Source organism: Leptopilina boulardi, unplaced genomic scaffold (genome assembly GCF_019393585.1).
Source record: "Leptopilina boulardi isolate dan_hultmark-lab unplaced genomic scaffold, ZJU_Lbou_2.1 LbouV2_372, whole genome shotgun sequence".
In the NCBI taxonomy this organism is placed as follows: Eukaryota; Metazoa; Arthropoda; class Insecta; order Hymenoptera; family Figitidae; genus Leptopilina; species Leptopilina boulardi.
In genome coordinates, this window is record NW_026137943.1 from 381184 (window position 1) to 402316 (window position 21133).

Below are 21133 nucleotides of genomic sequence, written 5' to 3' on the forward strand. Positions count from 1 at the left end.
TTAAGCATCATTCTTTTCCCCTCCCTCCCCCCCCCCATTTCTTTTGTTCACCGACGCTATGAATCGTTTTATGCTGATAATTTCTTTTTTGTTAATTTTCATCTATACCTTTTTTTTCTATTAAATTTAAAAAAAATGGTTTTCGATAATTTTTTAATTTTTATTTTTTTTTTGTTTTGTTTTTCAATTTTTGATGAAAAAATTTGTAATTTTTTTCTAACGGGAATTTATAAGAGAAAATTAATTTTTTAGATTACAAGCGAAATTTTACCGCCGAAAATGCGATTTTCTTGTGTAGGGTTTTTTTTTAATGGCGTCTACGCAGAGATCGATTATATCTTTCTCTCTCTCTCTCTCTCTCTCTTTCATTCTCGTTTCAATGAACTGTCCACCATTTCGCGAAAGCCCTTTGTCTACTTAGCTTGGAAAAAGGTCGATGGAATTTTTTTTTTTTCTTTGTTGGTAAAAAAAAAATTTCTTTTCAAATTAGGGTTAATTTTTTATTTTTTTACCGACCAACCACCTGTACCCAATACACAGTAAATTCAACAGATGTCCGACTGAATTTTAGATATATATATTTATTGATGCTTCAATTGTTTTTCCAAGTTGCGAAAGCGAATTATTGATCACGTTGTAAAGTTTCGATTAGACTACATTAAAATTTTATATTCGGAAAAAAGGAAAATTTCTTTTTCTCTTTATGAAAATAATAATAAATTGTGAGGAGTTTTATTTTTTTTTTTTTTTTATTAGAGAAAATTTTGTAATTTAGAAATTTGTTTTTTTTTTACTTAAGGTATCAAGAGAAGACAAATTACCTAAGAAAATATGTGACGACTGTATGTATAAACTAGAATTATTTTATCAATTTTGGAATACCACTGCAAACGCCGAAAAGCAACTTTTACAATGGCTCGACGACGTCGATATGCAGGACAAACAGGGTTACGTAACGGAAGTCCTCAATCCGGTAAGTTGGCAAAAAATTCAAAAAAAATTGATTGGAAAATTAGGATAAACCTTTGAAATAGAAAATTCGACATTTCTAGTCAATTTAAGACTTATTAAACTAAAAGGTTATGTTAGATATTTAAAAAAAATTTAACGTTACAAAAATCGATTATTTAAACAAATATGAGAAATTAAAACTAATATCATAATTTTCAATTGCGGCGCGTTTGTATCAATTTCGTATTTTAAAAATACTTTGCCCGCCGAAATTGGAGCCAATGGAAATCTTAAAAATATTTCAATTTCAGCGCGAAAAAAAATTTAATCTCAAATAAATTAATAATTTTTTAAATATGCATCATTATAATTGTATTAAAAAAAAAAAAAAAGATCGAAATAATTTTTTTTTTAATCATTTGGCAACAGTTATAAAATATAATAGTAATAATAGTTGTTTATTTATAAACTCACCGTAATTGGTACACTTATTCTAAATTAAAATTTCAGAGAATAATAATTTTGTTTCTAAATTTAATCCCTTGTCAAATTTTTTTTTTTCAATTTAATTTGCGCAAAATAAATTTTTGTTTTTCTAAATTTATTTCACAGAGTTTAATGAAGCAGGAGCAACAGGCTAGTGAAAATAGATTAGATGAAAATGTGTTGCAAGTAGGAACACATCAAAATAATATGGGCATGGGAATGATGGACAATATGGGTCTCGGTATGCCCATCATTATTTCCACTACCAATCAACCAATGACCTCAGTATCAATGGATACCAGTGGGAGTTCTGTTCAAACAATACAGGCAGTTCCTGGTACCAGTACACAATCAACACACGACCAAATCTCACAAAATCAAGTAACAAACGTCCATCACAATGTAGATGAAGACTCGGACGATGATGAGGAAAATGAGTCTGACGACGAGTGTGATGCAGACGATGGTAAAAACAACTTTTTATTTAAAAAAAATTATTCTAAATCCTTTTTTTTAATTTAAATAGTTAGTAAATATAATTAATTTACGAAATTTATTGAAAATTTTGATTTTTTTAAAGGCCTACCTGTGAAAGAAGAGAATGAGGATGATCCTAATAATCGAACAGTGGAACCAACGACGTTTGTTAATGTATCTTTGCCGTGCGATGAAGCCGGACCCTCAGGACTTCAGCAGCAAAAAATCACCGAAATGCCTGAAATGGCGATGCCACAGATTGCCAACGCCGACAACAAGACTGGGTAAGTTTTCGTTCTTATTTAAAATTTGCAAAAAAAAATTCCAGAGCTAAAGATGTTTTTTTTGTTGTGGTATTCACAAACAATTTTGCATTAACACCACTTATTCATAAATTTCTATCCTTTTTTTTAAAACTTTCTTTCTATTTCAAAATTTTTCAAACTTATTTTTCAAAAATTAAAACTATTTACAATTTTGATTTCATCTCTTCAATTATCAAAATTTAATTTATTTTACAATTTTTCTTTTTTTAACTCTTTTTTTGACAAAGTAAATTTTAAGGTAAGTGCGCACACACTCCACAACCATCTTTAACTCTTTGATATTTAGCAATTTGGTCATTTAAAACGTTATATTTGAAAACTAAACAAAATGTTAAAATTAAATTCTTTTTTAACTTGAAAAAACAAACAAATTGCTAAATATCTGTTTTCATTTATGTGTACGCAGCAATATTAGCATGTACACGGCGTACGTTTGGATGAAATCTTTTTAGAAAGTTAAATGAAATATTTTTTTTGAAATTGAAATTTTAAAAAGATTACTCTAAATCATTGAAACGAACGTCAAGTTAAAAGTTACATGTAAAAAAAAATGGACAGAGGGTATTTAACAAAAAATAAGTTTTAATTTAAAATGAATTCAATTTTTTTTTAAATTTAACAAAAAAGGGATTAATCTCTCTGTCCAGAAAAAAAAAGATGAAAAAAACAGAAAGATGTCTACATGTTGTCGATATAATATTTCCCACGCTTACGTAAAGGCACTAATGCCGCACTCGACCAACAAAATTGGTTGAAATAATCACTGACGATCGATAATTTCCACAAACGATATTAAAAAAGGAAAATCCTATCTTTTTTTAAAAAAATTTAGAATTTTAAGTTAGGTCAAACTCGTTTTTTTTTTTAAATGTCCAATTTTGGTACAAAAAAAAATTCAGAATTATTTCTCGGGCAGATAAATTTTTCTTTGAAATGCGTTTATAAACAAAAATAAAATTTCTCCAAAGAAAAAAAAAAAAAATGGAGACAAAATTCGGGTTTAATTTTGATCAGAAAAAAAAAGAAAATTCATTGGATCCTCGAATGGAAATTTAAATGAAATTATTATAAAGTGTCTGATCAACAATGAAAAAATGGCGGAATTTCGCAAGATTTCACAAGAAGGAACTTCAAACATTTAAAAAAAAAAAAAAAAAAAAAATGAACAAAGAAAAAGAAACAAAAAAAGAAAAAAAATTGAAGCAGGACTACGATGCTGAGAGGATTCGTCTATTGAGAGAAGAGAGAAGAAAAATGGATTTTTGAATTAAAAGGCGAGTATTTTCTTTTTTTTAAAAAAAATATATATTATAATTCTGATTTATTCTTTTGAAAATATTTTGTGAAGAATTTTTTACCGGGATGCTTTTTTTTAAATAATTTACACGGAAACTGAAGGTACTTTTTTTTCTAATAGTACCAATTTTTCAGTATTCTGAATTATTTTTATCCACCTCCCTTCGTTTTCTATAATTTATTTGTCGCGTATGCCTTTAAAAAAAAAAATTTGCGCCATTTTTCCATGGCTGCGATATATTTTTTACTTTCAATAAGTAATATTAACTTTTTTGGGTCGTTTTTTGAATTTTCAATATTTTTCCTCATTGCTACTTTTTTTTTTTTGAACAATATCAATGAGTCATTGAAATTCTTTGGCCCAAGAAAGAATGTTCTTATTGATTCGGTCTAGTTTTTTGTCGACCAAAAAAAAACGCGTTTTTTATATAGTGAATTCAATCAAGAGGAATAGGATATATTTGCAAAAATTTAATTGATTGGAAATAAAAATGGATAAAAAATTTAATTATTATTATGATGTTAATAAATGATATTAACATTATTTTATTTATATTAGGTTTTTATTGATTGTTTTAATATTTTAATTATATTAATCAATATTAATTAGAAATCTATTTTTTTTTAAACATTTTTATATATTCAAATTATTGAATTATACTTTTGCAAATATATTAGTGTGAATAACTGAAGATCATCTCTTTAAAACCTGGAAAAATTTTGGACTTGGAGTAAATCGTCACTGGATTATTTTTAAAGGTGATGTATATTTTTTTAACTTTTATATTATATCATGAAATATTTATTTCTTTTTTTAGGTATTTTAATTATAAAATTAATTTTTATTTAATCGATTTGTTTGTATGCTTTATTGCGAAAATTAATTTTTTCATAAAATTCGTTTTTCTTTTCTTCATTTGGCCATTTAATTTATTAAATTGGCAAATGGGATTTAATATCCCGAATTTTTTTGTGATTTTTTTTTTTTTGCTAATAGGATTTAACGTTCCGAATTTTTTTTTTTTAATTTTACCTCGTGAAGGTGAATATTTTTTTTAATATTTGCGAACAGTTAATTATTGAATAAAAAAGGAAAGGTAATGTATGTATAAAGGATAAAATTCTCTCTCTCTAAGTTCGATACGAGATATAATTGAAACTTAAATGTTATACAAAATTGCAATGCCCAAGCACTTTGCACGACCACAATGCAGAAAACACACAAGCCAAATTCAATATTATTATAAATGTATCACCGCCTGTTGCTCGTCTTATTTACGTAAATTTTTGTTTAAAAAAAAGATCATTTTTCAGAAATGTCAAATTTATTTTGTAATTTATTATTTATTTGTCATTAAGGCACTAAAAAAAATGTATTTGATTAAAAAAATAAGTTATTTGACAATTATCAAATATTTATTTTTTATTATTTAACCAAATAAAATTTTTTTTTTGTATTAAATAAATTGTATTTGAAACAAATATTTGACTCAAATAATAATTTAATACAAAAAAAAATATTTTTATAATAATTATTATTAAAACAAATAAATATATATGTATTTTATAATAGTCAAGTAAACTGATTATTTGAATCGAATAAATTTTTTTCCAGTGGGTATTATATACAGTCAAAAAGGGCAAAAATGAGTTTTTTTTCGAATTTTTTTTTTCTGATAAAAAGACGTGTTTATTGAAAAAATTTTTCATTACATTAAATAATATTTGAAGAATATTTAATAATTATTTTGTAAAAAAAAAAATAATAATAATTTTATTAAAACAACCGTTTTTGATATAACTCGAGACAAAATCAATTAAAATTAAAAAAAAATGATTTTATTAATAGAATGATTAACTTCGATGTGAATAAAAGATTTTGAAAAAATTATGTTATTAGAAAAAATTTAATTGCAAAATTCTTCTTTTACACGGAAATTGAAATCATCTGCTAACGAAATTTTTTTTTATTTTAGATGATTTTGTCTCGTGTTACCAGAAAAAAAAACTTGTTATTTTATTAAAATAGTCATAACTATAATAATAATAATTATTATTATTATTATTATTATTATTATTATTATTATTATTATTATTATTATTATTTTCTATGAAATGACAAATATTCTTCAAAAGTTACTTAATGTCATGCAAAAATTTCTAAATATACTCGTTTTTTTATTTAAAAAAAAAATTGAGTAAAGCTCATTTTTTTCCCTCTTTGCATATGCTCCCTTAAAAATTGTCAATTTAGAAAATAAATATTTTAAAAAATTGAGATAATTTAATTAAGTGACAATTTTTCGGATAAATATCGCAAAATAAGGAAACAAAATATTGAAATTTAAAAAAAAAATGATCTAAAAGAGAAATATATATATTTTTTATTTTTTTTTGTGTGTTTCTGTCATTCGCCGCAATGTCCTTGGGTTTTGTCAATTTCAGAGATGGTGGTACATTTGGCGGTTTATCGGGCATGCTACGACAAATATTATCGCCTTCACCAGAATCGGCTGATATCGGATTAGCCGGCTGCTGTAATTATCTTCAACCATCAGTCTTCATGAATCATCCAACGATGATGCCCACAAGTTTACAGATGTCTCCTACATTATCACATCTCTCTGTATTATATCCAGAACAACCTGTTCTTCATGAGCATGTACAAATTCTCGGTGAATCATATTCATGTCCAAATTGTGGTCTCGAATTTCGCAGTATTCTTAAACTTAATTATCATATAAAAACAAGTCATCCTCAACGTGAGGAAATTGATAATCGTCCAATGAATATTGTCCCTAGTGGTGGTAATATTGATAATAATAATATTAATAATCAACCAAGATACACTTGTCAAATATGCTCAAGGACATTTCTTGCACAAAGTCATTTAAGAATGCACGAAGTGACACACACATCACCAATAACATCATCAATATCGCCAATGAATAATGTCACATCAACATCATACGTTCAAACAACAATAAATAATGAAAAAACATTTACCTGCAATCAATGTCAAGCGACATTTCGTTATCGTACATTACTTGAGCGTCATAAAAAATTACACGAGACAGGTCAAGATAAACCTTATTCGTGTCCAAAATGTTTTATGCGCTTTGAAACACGTAATCTTTATAATCATCATGCAAAAACTCATAAAACAAATTCAGATTGTCGTGCTGTTGGTACAATTGCACCAACTGCAATAATACCAGCAACACCAATTAATATTATGAGTACACAATCGGGATTATTAACGACAAATTTAACACCCTCATATCCATGTGATTCGTGTACTAAAGAATTTTCAACACCTGAATTGCTCAATAGTCATAAATCGGTACATCGTTTAAGACCATTGGTGTGCGATGTTTGTGGTAAAGGATTTACTCATCGTAAATATTATGTTGTACATCAACGTATACATACTGGTGAAAGGCCATATTTATGTGCAATGTGTGGAAAATCATTTACACAAGCATCAACACTTACGGTACATCGACGTTATCATACCGGTGAACGTCCTTATACTTGTACATTATGCGGTAAAGGTTTCGTTACTCGTACAATTATGCTCAATCATATGAAAAAACATTGAGAAAAAAAAAATAATCATATTTTAATATGAAAGATATATTTTTAGTTGTAATTTTTTTTAGTGACAAAATGAATAAACTAAAAATTAATTATTCTTTATAATTTTCATTTGATAGAATTTAAATTTTCTAAAAAAATTTACTTTTTAGCTAAATTTTTCCGAATTTAACAATTTTTTTTTAATCGAATTTCTACATAGAGAAAAATGAAAAAAATTAAGTAATTTTTACTACTTTTAAAGAAAAACCCAAAATTTCGGAATTTCTGACAATAGTACAAAAAAAATACCATTTCCGGAATAAACTACTATTTCCAAAGCAAACGAGATGGGCAAAAATTTTAGATAGTTTAGTTTTTATTTTGTATGTAGTAAAAGTTACAAAATTGTTGTTTAAACGAATTTTTAGTCTTTTCTTTGAATTCAACAAAATTATTATTTGCTCGAATTTTTATTTTACAAAAAATTCTCTACTCGAATATTTATTTTTTCGAATTTACACTTTTTCTTTGAAAAAATTAAAATTTGGCTAAAAGTAAATTTTATCAAATGAAATTTCTAATTAATTTTAAAGCTTATTCATGCGTCTCTAATTTAGTCGTCGAATGTTGTCTCTGTGATATATTATTATTATTATTAATATTATTATTATTGTTCTGCATTGTTATTAATGGCGTAATTACAAAAGAGTAAGTAATGAGAGATTAGCATAATACTCATTCAACGGAATTTTAAATAATTCAAATTTTTAAATGTCAAAATTTCCAATTCACCAAATTTTTATTTGTACGAATTGTGTTATTTGATAGAATTTTTAAAATTCTTTTCAAAATTCCAAATGGCCGAACAAAACAATCGGAAGAAAAAATTCGGCGCGATTTTTAAAATGTACGGCAAGGCGAACATTTAAAAAAAAATCCATAGTATTTTATTATTAAATTAAATTATTATTAAATATTAGCTAACGAATGGAAAAATTTGGTTGAATGAAAAATTCTGTTATAATGGGTGGGAAATAGTAAATATATGTAGAATTTTTCTATTTCAAGTTAATTCTAATTTAGGTTTATAAATTGATATACAGTATTATCAAAAACAATTAAAATATTAATTATTAATTATAATAAATTAAAATATTGAAATACCACGCGATATTCTAAAATTATAATAGATTTAAAACAAAAAAAAATATTATTTTTTTATTATTCTTTACTAATGGCTCTATTTAACAATAAAAATGAAGGGAAAATAATAAATTTAATAATTTAATAAAAGAAAAGGAATAATTAAAAAATCTGTCACATTAAATAATTAAATTTTCTTAATGTGTTTGTTTAAAAAAAAATAAATTTTCGATTTTTATTCAAAACTATGAATAATAAATTTTATTTCATTTTTATTTTGAAAAAATTTTTAATTACACAAAGTTAGCTGTCATTGTTTGATGTTAGAAAAACAAGTTTTATGTATAGGGAAACGGTTAAAAAAAAAAATTAGAAAAGTAAAATAATATTCATTTAATAATATTAAAGGAATATAAAAAAGATGCTCAAATTTTAGGGGGGAAAGAAAATAGATTATGGTGCGTAACGAAATGAAAAATTATATTCAATTTCTCAATAAATTTTATTCGCGAATAAAACAAATAATTATGTCACTAATTGTTACTTGTTTAAAAGGATGCGCACAGAAAGTAATTTTAATTTAAGTCAATTTATTACTTGGCTTAAATTTTGTTTTTCAGTATAGAACGTAAAATTCGTCTGTGATGAAAAAAAAAAAACTCAAGAAAATATACATATCAGTATGTAGTAGAATCGTAAAATTTTTAGAGAAATATTTGATTAATTTATTTATTAATTGATATAAAATATTTAATAATTATTTTAAATTAATTAAAATAGAAATTTAAATAAATCAATTAAAAATTATTAAAATATTTAGGATATAGGTTTTATTTTTTAATAAGACATAAAATTGAAATTTTTATGTCGTCTCAATAAATGTTAACAGAATCTATTAAAATACGCGAACGTTGTAAAGCACAAATTATTGTCAAAAAATAGGAATTAGTAAAAAAAAAAATTACTTCTTTTTCTCTTTTTAAAATTTTGTAAATCGAAGTTAATGTCAATTTAAAAAAAAAAATTAAAAGCCTGGTACCGTGATATTTTGAGTGCCTTTATATTAGTATTTAAAAAAAAAAAGTACAAGGAAACAATGAAAAATATGTTAAGAATAAATTTTTATTTTGTATATATTAAAGGCCTAATAAAATAATGAAATCAGAAAAAGAAATTATAGAATATTTATAATTACTAAAAGGAAAAATTTATCTTCTCAAAAGCAAAAGAAAAAAAAAGAAAAGAATTTTTTTATTTTACTAAACTGTTTAAAATATTTAAAATATATCTTGAAACTATTAAATTTACGTAAATATAGGTAAATCTAACAAGTTTTTTTTTTAAATTGTATCAATTGAATTTCAATGCAATAATTATTTAAAAAAATTTATTTTTGTTTCTGGATATTTCATTTGCAAAAGGTGTAGTTTTTTTTCTAAATAGAAATTTAATAGGAATGTTAATCAGTAAAATAAAAAAAAGGATTTTCATGAATTACTATGTAAGAAATAGTAATTTTTATTTTGAAAATCTATCAAGAAATTCTGAAAAATTAATTACATTTTTTTTAATTTTATTCTACACGCAATAGAAAATTTACTTAGAACAGCTAAATCCATCACTATAGAATAGTTGTTATTTTCGATGTTTATAAAAAAAAAAATTTAATTTAATTCTTTAAATGTTTAGCGTTTTAAGTAATTTTTTTTTCTTGCGTGTAACAATTTCTTTCACAAATAGAATAAAAAATTTTTTTGTACGATATAAATATTATATATGTTTAAAATGTATTTGTTATTATATACGCTTAATAAGTTCTATTTAATAATTTAATTAAATGTTCTAATTGTGATGAAAAATAATTTTCGTCAACTATATTTGCATGTAATAAGCATATTATTGATATTAAAATATTGTTCACAATAATTTGTTGATAATTTTAAAAAATGAACCTATAATATTATAAACTTTTTTTCTTTTAATCTTTAAAAAGATTTCACTTTTTTTTAAAGGTTAAAAATTGTTTAATTTATAAAAATAGATTTTTTTTTGAGTTATTTCTATTGATATTTGTAGATGTTTATCAATATTATGTTTTTTTTTATTATTTTTAATTTTAAATCGTTAAATTCTAATTTTCGAGCTTAGAGAGAGAATTTTTTTTTTTTAATATCAATTAAAATTTTTTTTTAAATCATCGTATATAACGTGTAGTGAAAGGATTCTTGGGAATGTAAAAAATATCAAACTTCACATTTTCTGTCTCGTAAGGTAAGGCATTTTTATATTTCACTTAATTTTTGTGGAGTATTTTGAAAAAAAAATTTTTTTTATTTTTAAAAGAATATTTTACGAAAAGTGATGAGAAAATTTAAAATCATTTAGAAAAATATTAATTTATATTACAATTGTTTAAAATGAATTTTTTTTAGCTAATACCTGAAAGAAATTTACATTTTTTAAATGTGATTTATTAAATTAAAAAATATTTTGCAATTTTTTAAAATAATTTTATTACGAACTTTTGATTTAAGAACAAATAGATGAAATTCTAGAATTTCTTCTTTCTAGAAAAAAAGAAAATCGTCGTTGAATTGGAAAATTTGTTTAATTGCTTGCAAATTGCAAGTAAAAATTAGACAAATTAATTTTTATTTAAATCTGATTAATGAAAATTGAATTAATTTTTTGCTGCGTACACGATTATAAATTATTTTCTTTATTGATAAAAAAAAAAGAAATTTAATATTTTCAAATAAAAATGTAGACGTATGTTTTAATGTGGTTTTTTTTTATAGAATTTAGGGACACAAGAAATTTAGAGACATTTTTTTTTTTATTTCTTTCGTTTGCAAAAAAAATAAATAAGAAAGCACGTTGCACATTTTTATTATAAGTACACTTGAATGTTAATTTCGAATTATTGTAAAACTTTATTAACAAAAGTTAATTTTCACGAGGTTTTGAATGAATTTTTTTTTTTAATTCTATTAATATGAACGAGGTTTTGAATTCAAATTTCCTTATTTTAATCAATAAGTTTGAAATTAATGAATTTCAGTATAATTCGAAAATGGAATTAATATCGATATTTTCTTCCTTGAACCAAATATTAAACCAAAAGCTGTGCAGAAAAACTGTTAACAAAAAACTCGATTTTTTACAGGAGATTATAAATCGAAGATTATTTTACGTTTCACGGTAGTAAAACAAAAAGACACACATAATGTATTTAAAAAAAAAAGAAAAACAGAAAAGATTCTGAGATGGGAGAAAAAGTTGACACAATTTAAAAAAAAAAAAAAAAAGATAATTGTTAAACGGTTCTGAATTGACCCAATTTTGTCTCTTATTATTTTCAGATATTTTGTATCAAAACTCGAAATGCTGCCATCGCAAAATGAGGATTGTGACAATAATATCGTTTATTCAGCCGATGTCACTGGAATGCTCCTAACCGATGATCTGAAAGTCAACTCAAATGGTGAAATTCTCGTCACCGAGGCAATCTATCAGTGTATTCATTGTGGAATAATTTTTGTTTGCGAAGATGAACTCAAAACACATATTAAGGAAATTCACAATATTCATGATGATAAGGAACAAAAGGATGATGAAATAATACTTGAGAACAATCAATTAATATGTAATTTTTGTCAGGAGCCATTTAATGATTCATCATCACTCAAGAAACATCAACAACATTATCATAGTAATCAAAAATTGTATACATGCGAAAGTTGTGATTATAGCAGTCCACATAGACAAAATCTAATAAGTCATCAAAGGCGGCATAATTTTGAATATAAATTTCATTGTGAAATTTGTGGCGCTGGTTTTTATACACGTAATACTTATCACGATCATCAATTGGTTCATTCAAAGGAAAAACCATTTCAATGTGATATTTGTAACGCGACATTCCGCTATCGTCAAGGTTTAAGATTACACGCGAAATTACATCAACCCGATTATATACCACCACAAAAGAAGCATCATTGTTCATTGTGCAATAAACGATTTTCAAGGAAACAAGTGTTATTGGTGCATATGCGAACACATGGCAATATGGGTCCACAAAATGAATATGTTTGTCATATTTGCGGTAAATCATTATCAAGTAAAACATATTTAACGGTACATGTGAGAAAGCATACCGGTGAAAAACCACATGTTTGTGATCTTTGTCAAAAGGCGTTTACATCACAAAATTATCTTAGTGTTCATCGACGAACTCATACTGGTGAAAGGCCACATAAATGTACACAGTGCGATAAACGTTTTACCCAAAGAACAACGCTTGTTGTTCATTTAAGAGGACACACGGGTGATCGTCCTTATCCATGTTCGTATTGTGAAAAATCATTTGCCTCAAAGACAATGTTGAATTCACATTTAAAAACACATGCCAAACAAAGTGCACGGGCACAACCAAGTGGTTCACAACAAATGCAAGATATTCCCGAATCGCAAGAGGAATTTTCCCTGGATAATGTTACTTCGATTCTTCCTTAATTAGGCAATTGGTTTTTTTTTTTAATCTTGTGATTCTCAAAGATTCCGATAAATTTTTTTTTTCCATTGGTTTATGGGGTTTGATTAGAAAAAAGGGGAATTATTTTCACAATTCTTTCCAGTGAATTAAAATTTAGATTTAATTGAAACAGAATTTTCAATTTAAATTTTATTTAACAGAATTTGTGAAATTTGTTTTTTATGAAGAAAAATTTTATCGCGATTTTAATAGCGAAAATTGTTTAACAATTTCTATTGAAAATTATAAATTTTAATACGCTGCAAAATTCAAACTAATTATTTTAAAGAAATATATTTTTTCTTTGATTCGAACAAATTTGAAATTTGAATTTTAGAAAATTAGGAACGTTCGTTTTGAAAGAAATGATTTTTTCAAATTTATTTTCTCAAAAATTGATTAGAATTCACGAAAAATTGAAATCGATTTATCAGGGAATTTTCCTCAAAAAAAAGAAACAAATTTCATAATGCGAAAAGTTGCACAAAAAAAAAGAAAAAAAAAATTTTTAAATTGCTCACTATTTTTTTGGTTTAAAACCATAAATAGAAAATTTTTGTGATTTATATCCAAGATTCGTAATCAAGTTTGGAATTATAGAAAATTCCAAAAGAATAATAGAGAAGTAGTTTATCATGTTCGGTCAAAAATATTTCATTCAAAACAAATAATAATAAATAAATTACAAATTTCACTTCAATGAAGAATTTTTTTTTTTTTAGGGAAAACTCGATCAATTATTATTGAAAAAAGTTTTCACACTGATATTTTTTTAAATATTTTATTTTCCGGTAGTTTTTTTTCAATATTATTAATTATTAATTAGTCATTTGAAACTAAAACAAAACTTCATTAACAATTTCTCAAAAGGAAAGTTAATTTTTTTTTGTTATTAACAGTGAACTTTATTAAAAAAATAGGAAAAAAATTTTTTTAGAGAAAAAAGATTGTTGATAGTTATTATTATTATTATTATTATTATAAGTTCCAGTTTATTCTGTTACGTTTTAGAAACACTTTTTAATGCTAACATTTTGTTTTTAATTTTTCTTATCAACAAAAAATTGTTTAGGATTAAGAATTTCTCCCGTCCATTATTACTATTGTTTGTTTTACATTTTAAATGCTATCAGAATTAAGGATTTTTTTTTTAAAGAACATTTTTTTTTCTTTACAAATAATTTATATAATAATAGACAAAAATTTAACTTATTTTTATAATCTGAATATTATGTTTAAAATTTAAACTATTAATATTTTTTATTTCTTGCATTAAAGTAATTTTTCTCGTATTTAGATGAAATATTTGAAAAAGTTTAATTTAAATTTACATTTGCATTTTATGTAAATTATGTTCAAAATATTAAGTTTAAAATTATTTCTCTAAATACTATTTTTTTTTTGATTGAATATAATTTTTCTTTAAATTTAAACTTTTAAAGATAATTATTAATTAACTTTTTTTTTCAATACCAGTGTATTATTACCAATAATTTAATGTAAATCTAAGGAAAAATTGTAAATTGTAAAATAGAAATATATCAATTATAAATATATATATAAAGCACCGAGAAAATAATGTCAGGGTTCAAAAAAAAAAAAAAAATATTTTTCTCACTCTGCTTGCAAGAATTTATACATATATACAATATGAACCTCGTGCCTTAGTTTCTGTTGTGCGAATTCAAAAACGAAATTTCATATGGTATTTAGAATTTTATAATAATTTACGTAAAACAAAAAAAAAAATTGAAAGACAAGGACAATTATGAAAATTGTAATTTCGTATATTTAGATTTTAAGAAAATTGATGTGTGAGGGAATTTTTACAAAACTTATGATTACGTAAATATCTTTTTTAGACGCACATTCCGTAATAAATTTTTTTTTTAATTTTTTACTCAACGGTTATAATTCATTTTAAATAGGATAAGAATGAGATTTTAAAAAAATTACAAATACTCAGAAGAGCATATTATTTTTTCTCATATAAAATTCATAAATCATTCTGCATTCTTTTTTTTTAACGAATTTCGTACGATTGAAAACAAATTTGTTTAATGAATAATGCTTTTTTAGTTTTTTTCTTTTTTTTCAAAGTCTAATTTAGCTGCACTTTTCATTAAATAAATAAAAAGTTTCAAAAATAATTTTTTAATTTTCCTCTATTATTAAGTTTTAATTTTTAACCTTAGATTATATATTTTTTTTTATAAATATACAAATAGAAATTTTCGTATTAAACCAGAATTTCTGATTAATATTAATTAAGCAGTATTTTTTCATGTTAAATAATTTAATCTGTTTTAAAGACTGAACATTCCTTTTAAAAAAAATAATAATTCAGGTATAAATTATTTTAAGTAACTCTTTTTAAAACTAAAATTATTATTTTGAATGACAATTAGCTTTGCAAGCTTAATATTTAGTTTTTAATAAAATAAAAGACTTGTTTTCAGAAGTTTCCAAAATAATTTTAAAAATAAATATAAAAAATCAAAAACTAAAAAATGTTTAAGAAACTAATACAGTTTTTTTGTTTTGTTTTAAAAATTCAAGTTTTTGAATATGAGTGTAGAATAAGGAATTTTAAAATTGGAAATTAATAATTTAAAAAATTTTAAATTTTTAAAAGAATAGGATACTATAAAAAACAAAAATAATTACGCACATGGCCTTAATTTTTTTCTACATATTCAATTTATATTTTATACATATATGTAAAACAATAAGCGTATTATTACTGTCGTATTAATTAATACTAAGAATTTTTACAATTTCCTCAAAACAAAAAAAAAAATGTACATTCATAGAATCAGTAAAAATCGTCCTCTTTTCTATTCTTATTGTCTGAATTATAAAAGCAAAGCTTATCAAGACGTTATTTCACAATTGCTTCTGCAAAGTTTAAAAAAAAATAAAGAAACATATTTTTTAAGGCACCGTTTTTCACGTCTAGAAATATTTTCTTATTTTGTACTTCGATTATATGTACAACAATGGATTTTATTTAATAAAAGCTTCTTTCTATATAAATGAAAATTTTATCTCTCTAAGCCTTTCTTAATTTTTAATATTATCCTTAATAATATAATTTAGTAAAGTTTTTATCTTTCTTTCTCGTTTCAAGTTTTAAAAAATTATTTACCATTTGAATGGAATTGATAATATAAAACTAATAATTAAAAATAATTTTAATTAAAATTAAATTTTATGTTAACTTCATTAATTTGATATTTTAATTAAAAATTATTTAATAACTAATTAATTGATTCAAAATTTATTCTTGAGTCAAGATAAACAATTGTCATCGATAATGATAAAATTCTTCATAATTAATAAAATAAAAACTAAAGGCAATAAAATTTTGCTAAATGAGGGTTAATAAAAATAATACGATTATATTTTATCATCAGAATATTGTAGTGAGATAGATAATCAATTTTCCTTTGATTTTTACAAGTTTATCATTACAGGATTATTAATAGAAAATAAAGAAGACAAGAATTTTGGACCATCCTGCAAAAAAATTATTAAAATATATTTTAAATCACAAAAAACATTGCAATATCAACAGGAAATTTTCGAATTTGAAATCTTTATTCGATTATACACTAGAAGATTTTTGATTATCGTGAATCTTGCGATGATAATTTTTGAAATAAATTCTGCTCTCATTGTTCACAAAACGGAAAACCAAAAAAAAAAAAACCCTCATTCATTGGAAAAAAAAGTGCAAAATCGCAGAGAGAAAAAGAAACCAAGTTAAAATTTTTGATTCTGAGAAATAATTGAAAAAAATCCTTCCTTGAGAATAATTAAATTAAAATTTTATTATAAAAAAAAAAAATTTTTTTTTATGTTTTAAAATTTTCCCAAATATGTGGAAAATATTTATGACAAACTTTATAAAACTTATCTTTCATTATTCAAAGAATGAAAATTTAAATGTTATTATAATTGTCAATTTAATAATTCTGAAACAATTTTAATATAAAATTAAATTCTCAATAATAATAATAATAAATTATTTTATCGGCTCATTAATTTATAACTTTTAAGTCTTTTTTTAATTGTTGTTGCGTGGAAATTAATCGATTAAGTCACCGTTTCATTCTAGGGGTGGAACAACGCAGAAAAGAGGACGGCCACCTAAAGGACGAAAGAAAGGATCAAAAAAGAGAAAAAATAGAATTTCTAATCTTAAAAAAAAGACATTAATTAAAACTGAATTGGAAATTGATGGCAACGCTCAAAATTTCGTTGAAGTTAAAATGGAACCACATGATGATGATGATGATGATGAAATAACACCAAAATTAACAAGACGTAATAAAAATATTTCAATTCCAATTGCCCAACGAACTAGAAGACAAACGCTTAGGAAAAATTCCGATGTTGATTATTCTCAAGAAATAGAAATATCTAAAAAAGAAATGAAATCAGAAACAGAAGATTCTGAAAATTACGACAATGACGATGACAAAGACAGTGACTATGAGGTACTTGTGGAAAATTGTAAATGTCTTATTTGCGATGAGGTTTTCACATTAAAATCACAACACGATTATCATTGGAGAAGTCATATGCCAACGCATTTTCCAGATGGTCCTGATAAACCCGGATTTTTTGAATGTGATCAATGTGAAATGAAATTTTCAAAAAGATATCAATACGGTAGACATATGAATGCACATCGTTTAAATGACACTGAATATTTTGAGCCAAGAATATCAAAACGTTGTAAAATTTGTCATAAAAGATTCACAACAGAAACAAGTTTAGCAAAACATATGCAAGAAGCGACATTTGAACATAATCCAGTTGAATGTGATATATGTGAAAAAATTTTTCCAACAAAAAGAAGATTATTAGCGCATATAAGAAAACATGATGACAAATTAATTTGTCATATTTGCGGTTGTTCAAAATCAGATGTTGCATCAATGAGAATGCATGTACGACGTCATAATAAAGATTATGGTGTATTTTGTGAAATTTGTAGTAAACCATTTTATAATAAATCAGAACTTCGTAATCATATGTTTCATCGACATACTGATAAAGATGAAAATCGTCCATTTATTTGTCAATATTGCGGTCGTACATATCGTTCAACTGGTTATCTTAAATTACACGTGAAACGTGTTCATGTTGATGCTGATGGATATAAAAAAAAAAAATTTAAATGTGATTTGTGTAATTTTGAAACACATCTTTTGAAATGTTTAACAGTTCATAAACAAACGCACACTGGCGAAAATCTTATTCCCTGTGAATATTGTGATAAATTAATAAATAAACGTTACATGATAATTCATGTTCGTATTCATACCGGTGAAAAGCCATTTAATTGCGCAATTTGTGGTAAAAATTTTAATTCAAAAAAAAATCTTGTTCGTCATCAGGGACGAACTCATAAACCTAAATTTTAAACGGCTTTTTTGAAAAAAATCCCTATTTTTTTTTTTTTTTTTCTATGGTTTAATTTAAAATTTATGTACACTTTATACCTACCTAGTAGGACAAAAATTTATAAATGTGAAAAACAATTAAAAATTTTGTTTATCCGCAAAAAAAAAAGTAAAGAAATTTTTTTTAATTTGAAATTCAAACCCTTTTTCTGTGAAAACAAATTTTTTCGCTTCTTCTTTCTTTAACCATAGAAAATTGAAATTGCAAAATTTATCACATGGATTGAATTTCGATATTTTCACAAAAAAAAAATTATGTTGATTTAAAAATGAAAATAAAAAAAAGAAGAACTCTTTTTTGGAATTTGGTGACGGATAAAAACGAGAAATCTGATGATTTTATCGTTTCCAGGTCTTTGGATGATGATGATGATGATGATGCAGTGGACCAATCAACGAATGACAAATTTATACATTATCAAAGAGAAGATGAAACAATTGAATTATTTCGTAATGAACAATTAATCACTTTCACTGAATCTGAAATTGAAAGAAATTTAAATTCAAATCATGTCAATGATATGGAAAATTCATTGCAATTATTTTCAATTAATGAAAAATTACAACAGGAGAGAAAATTGAATAATTGTGAAAAATGTAATGAAAAATTTAATGATGAAGAAAAATTACGTAAACATAAAATTAAAATTCATCAAATTGAAAAGCCCCATCAATGTAATATTTGTGGAAAATCATTTAAAACTGAAGAATTTTTAAAAACACATCGCAAACAACACAATAAACGTTTTGTTTGCGATGTTTGTGGAATATTAAAAGTTTCCGGTTATGATTTGCGTCTTCATAAAAAGAAACATAATAAAGAATACATTATATTCTGTGATATTTGTAAAAAAGGCTTTTACACAAGTCAAACACTTGAACGTCATTTATTAACACACACTGGTGAAAAACCATTTTTATGTCGAATTTGTAATACATCGTATGCAAGTGCAACATATTTAAAAACACACATGAAATCACATGGCGAACGTGAAAAACATAAATGTAATATTTGTAATTTTGAAAGTCATTGGAAAGCGGCATTGAAAGTACATTTGAAAACTCACACGGGTGAAAATCAAATAAAATGTAAAATTTGCGGTAAATCAGTGTCAAGTAAAACTTATCTTCGTAGTCATACACGTATTCATTCCGGTGAGAAACCACATATTTGTGAAATTTGCGGCAAAGCATTTAGCGTGAGAAAATATTTAATTGTTCATTTAAGAACGCACACTGGCGAACGACCGTATGAATGTAAAATTTGTCAAAAACGTTTCACACAACATGGCTCATTGAATTCTCATATGAAGTCACATGAACGTAAATGAAAAAATTTTTTATTTATAAGTTAATATTTTTAAAATATCTAAGATCTTTAAGAATGGAAAATTTTATAATCGAAATTTTCCAATATCATATAAAATCAGTTAAAATCGTGATAAACAAATCCTTAATATATGCAGTTAATTATTCTCTAAATTTTTAATTTAATTGAATGAACGAATTCTTTAGAGAGTAAAATTACATTTATTTTTTTTTATTGCAACTTTTCATTGCAATAACAATCTTTTTTTTTCTATTTCTCTAATTGCTATTTGAAAATATATTTGACTGATTAACATAGTTTTAAAATAAAAAAAAAACTTCTTAAATTTTAATAAAACCATTTTTCATTTAAATAAATAAGTTTAGTTCTATGTATTGAATACAATTATTAAGACAACACGAATTTACTAATAAATTAATTTATAGGAATTAAAAAAATTGATTTAACAAAAAATTTAAAGAGTGAAAAATATTTTTTTTATTAAAGATAAATTCGACGCCTCCCGTTGATAAGATGCCCGTTCATTTGTCAGAATAATAAAATGCCAACTCGAGCTCAGTTCAATATGAAGCTAGTTCAATTGTCAAAATAATAAAAGGCTATCTCAGTTTCAGAATAATATAATCCTATCTCGCATTAAATTCGAATTCAAGTTTTCGTAAATTAAAAAAAAAGTTTAAGTCGATCAGAATATTAATTCATACTTTTTAATGATTAATTAGTGATTAATAATTATTAATAAAATAAGAAATAGAATAAAAAACAAATAATAAAATAAATGAAAATAAAAAATATTATTAAAAAAGAAAAAAATTAATTTAGCCTTGAATTATTTATTACTAATATTATTTTTTTTATTATAATTTTTTTATTAATTTTTTTATTTTGTTAATCATTAATTAATCATTACAAAATATTAAATAATATTCCGATCGAGTTAAAAATTTTTTATTTTACGAAAACTTGAATATTTTTAACTCGATCGGAATATTATTTAATATTTTGTAATGATTAATTAATGATTAACAAAATAAAAAAATTAATAAAAAAATTATAATAAAAAAAATAATATTAGTAATAAATAATTCAAGGCTAAATTAATTTTTTTCTTTTTTAATAATATTTTTTATTTTCATTTATTTTATTATTTGTTTTTTATTCTATTTCTTATTTTATTAATAATTATTAATCACTAATTAATCATTAAAAAGTATGAATTAATATTCTGATCGACTTAAACTTTTTTTTTAATTTACGAAAACTTGAATTCGAATTTAATGCGAGATAGGATTATATTATTCTGAAACTGAGATAGCCTTTTATTATTTTGACAATTGAACTAGCTTCATATTGAACTGAGCTCGAGTTGGCATTTTATTATTCTGACAAATGAACGGGCATCTTATCAACGGGAGGCGTCGAATTTACCTTTTTTCTATAGCAGAAAATCTATTGTTATTATAAAAAAAAACCTATTGTTACAAAAAATAAGTTCTCGAAACGTATTGTTGTAAAATCAAAACAATCTTTTTGCGAA

General features: G+C 23.7%; 1 protein-coding gene across 16 annotated transcripts in view; it reads left to right on the forward strand.

The window, feature by feature from the left end:
- The window catches only part of LOC127287781 (zinc finger protein ZFP2-like), a 70633-nt gene that overhangs the window by 438 nt on the left and 49062 nt on the right, over positions 1-21133 (forward strand). For 13 of the 16 annotated variants that reach the window (XM_051314891.1, XM_051314893.1, XM_051314892.1 and 10 more), the window contains exons 2-4: positions 800-973; positions 1564-1903; positions 2018-2198. In XM_051314891.1, coding sequence (XP_051170848.1) covers positions 800-973; positions 1564-1903; positions 2018-2198 — 695 coding nt within the window. Of the gene's footprint in view, positions 1-799; positions 974-1563; positions 1904-2017; positions 2199-5981; positions 7153-11620; positions 13024-16912; positions 18249-21133 lie in introns of those variants that run through there. The other 3 variants (XM_051314900.1, XM_051314906.1, XM_051314905.1) reach the window with 3 other exon arrangements.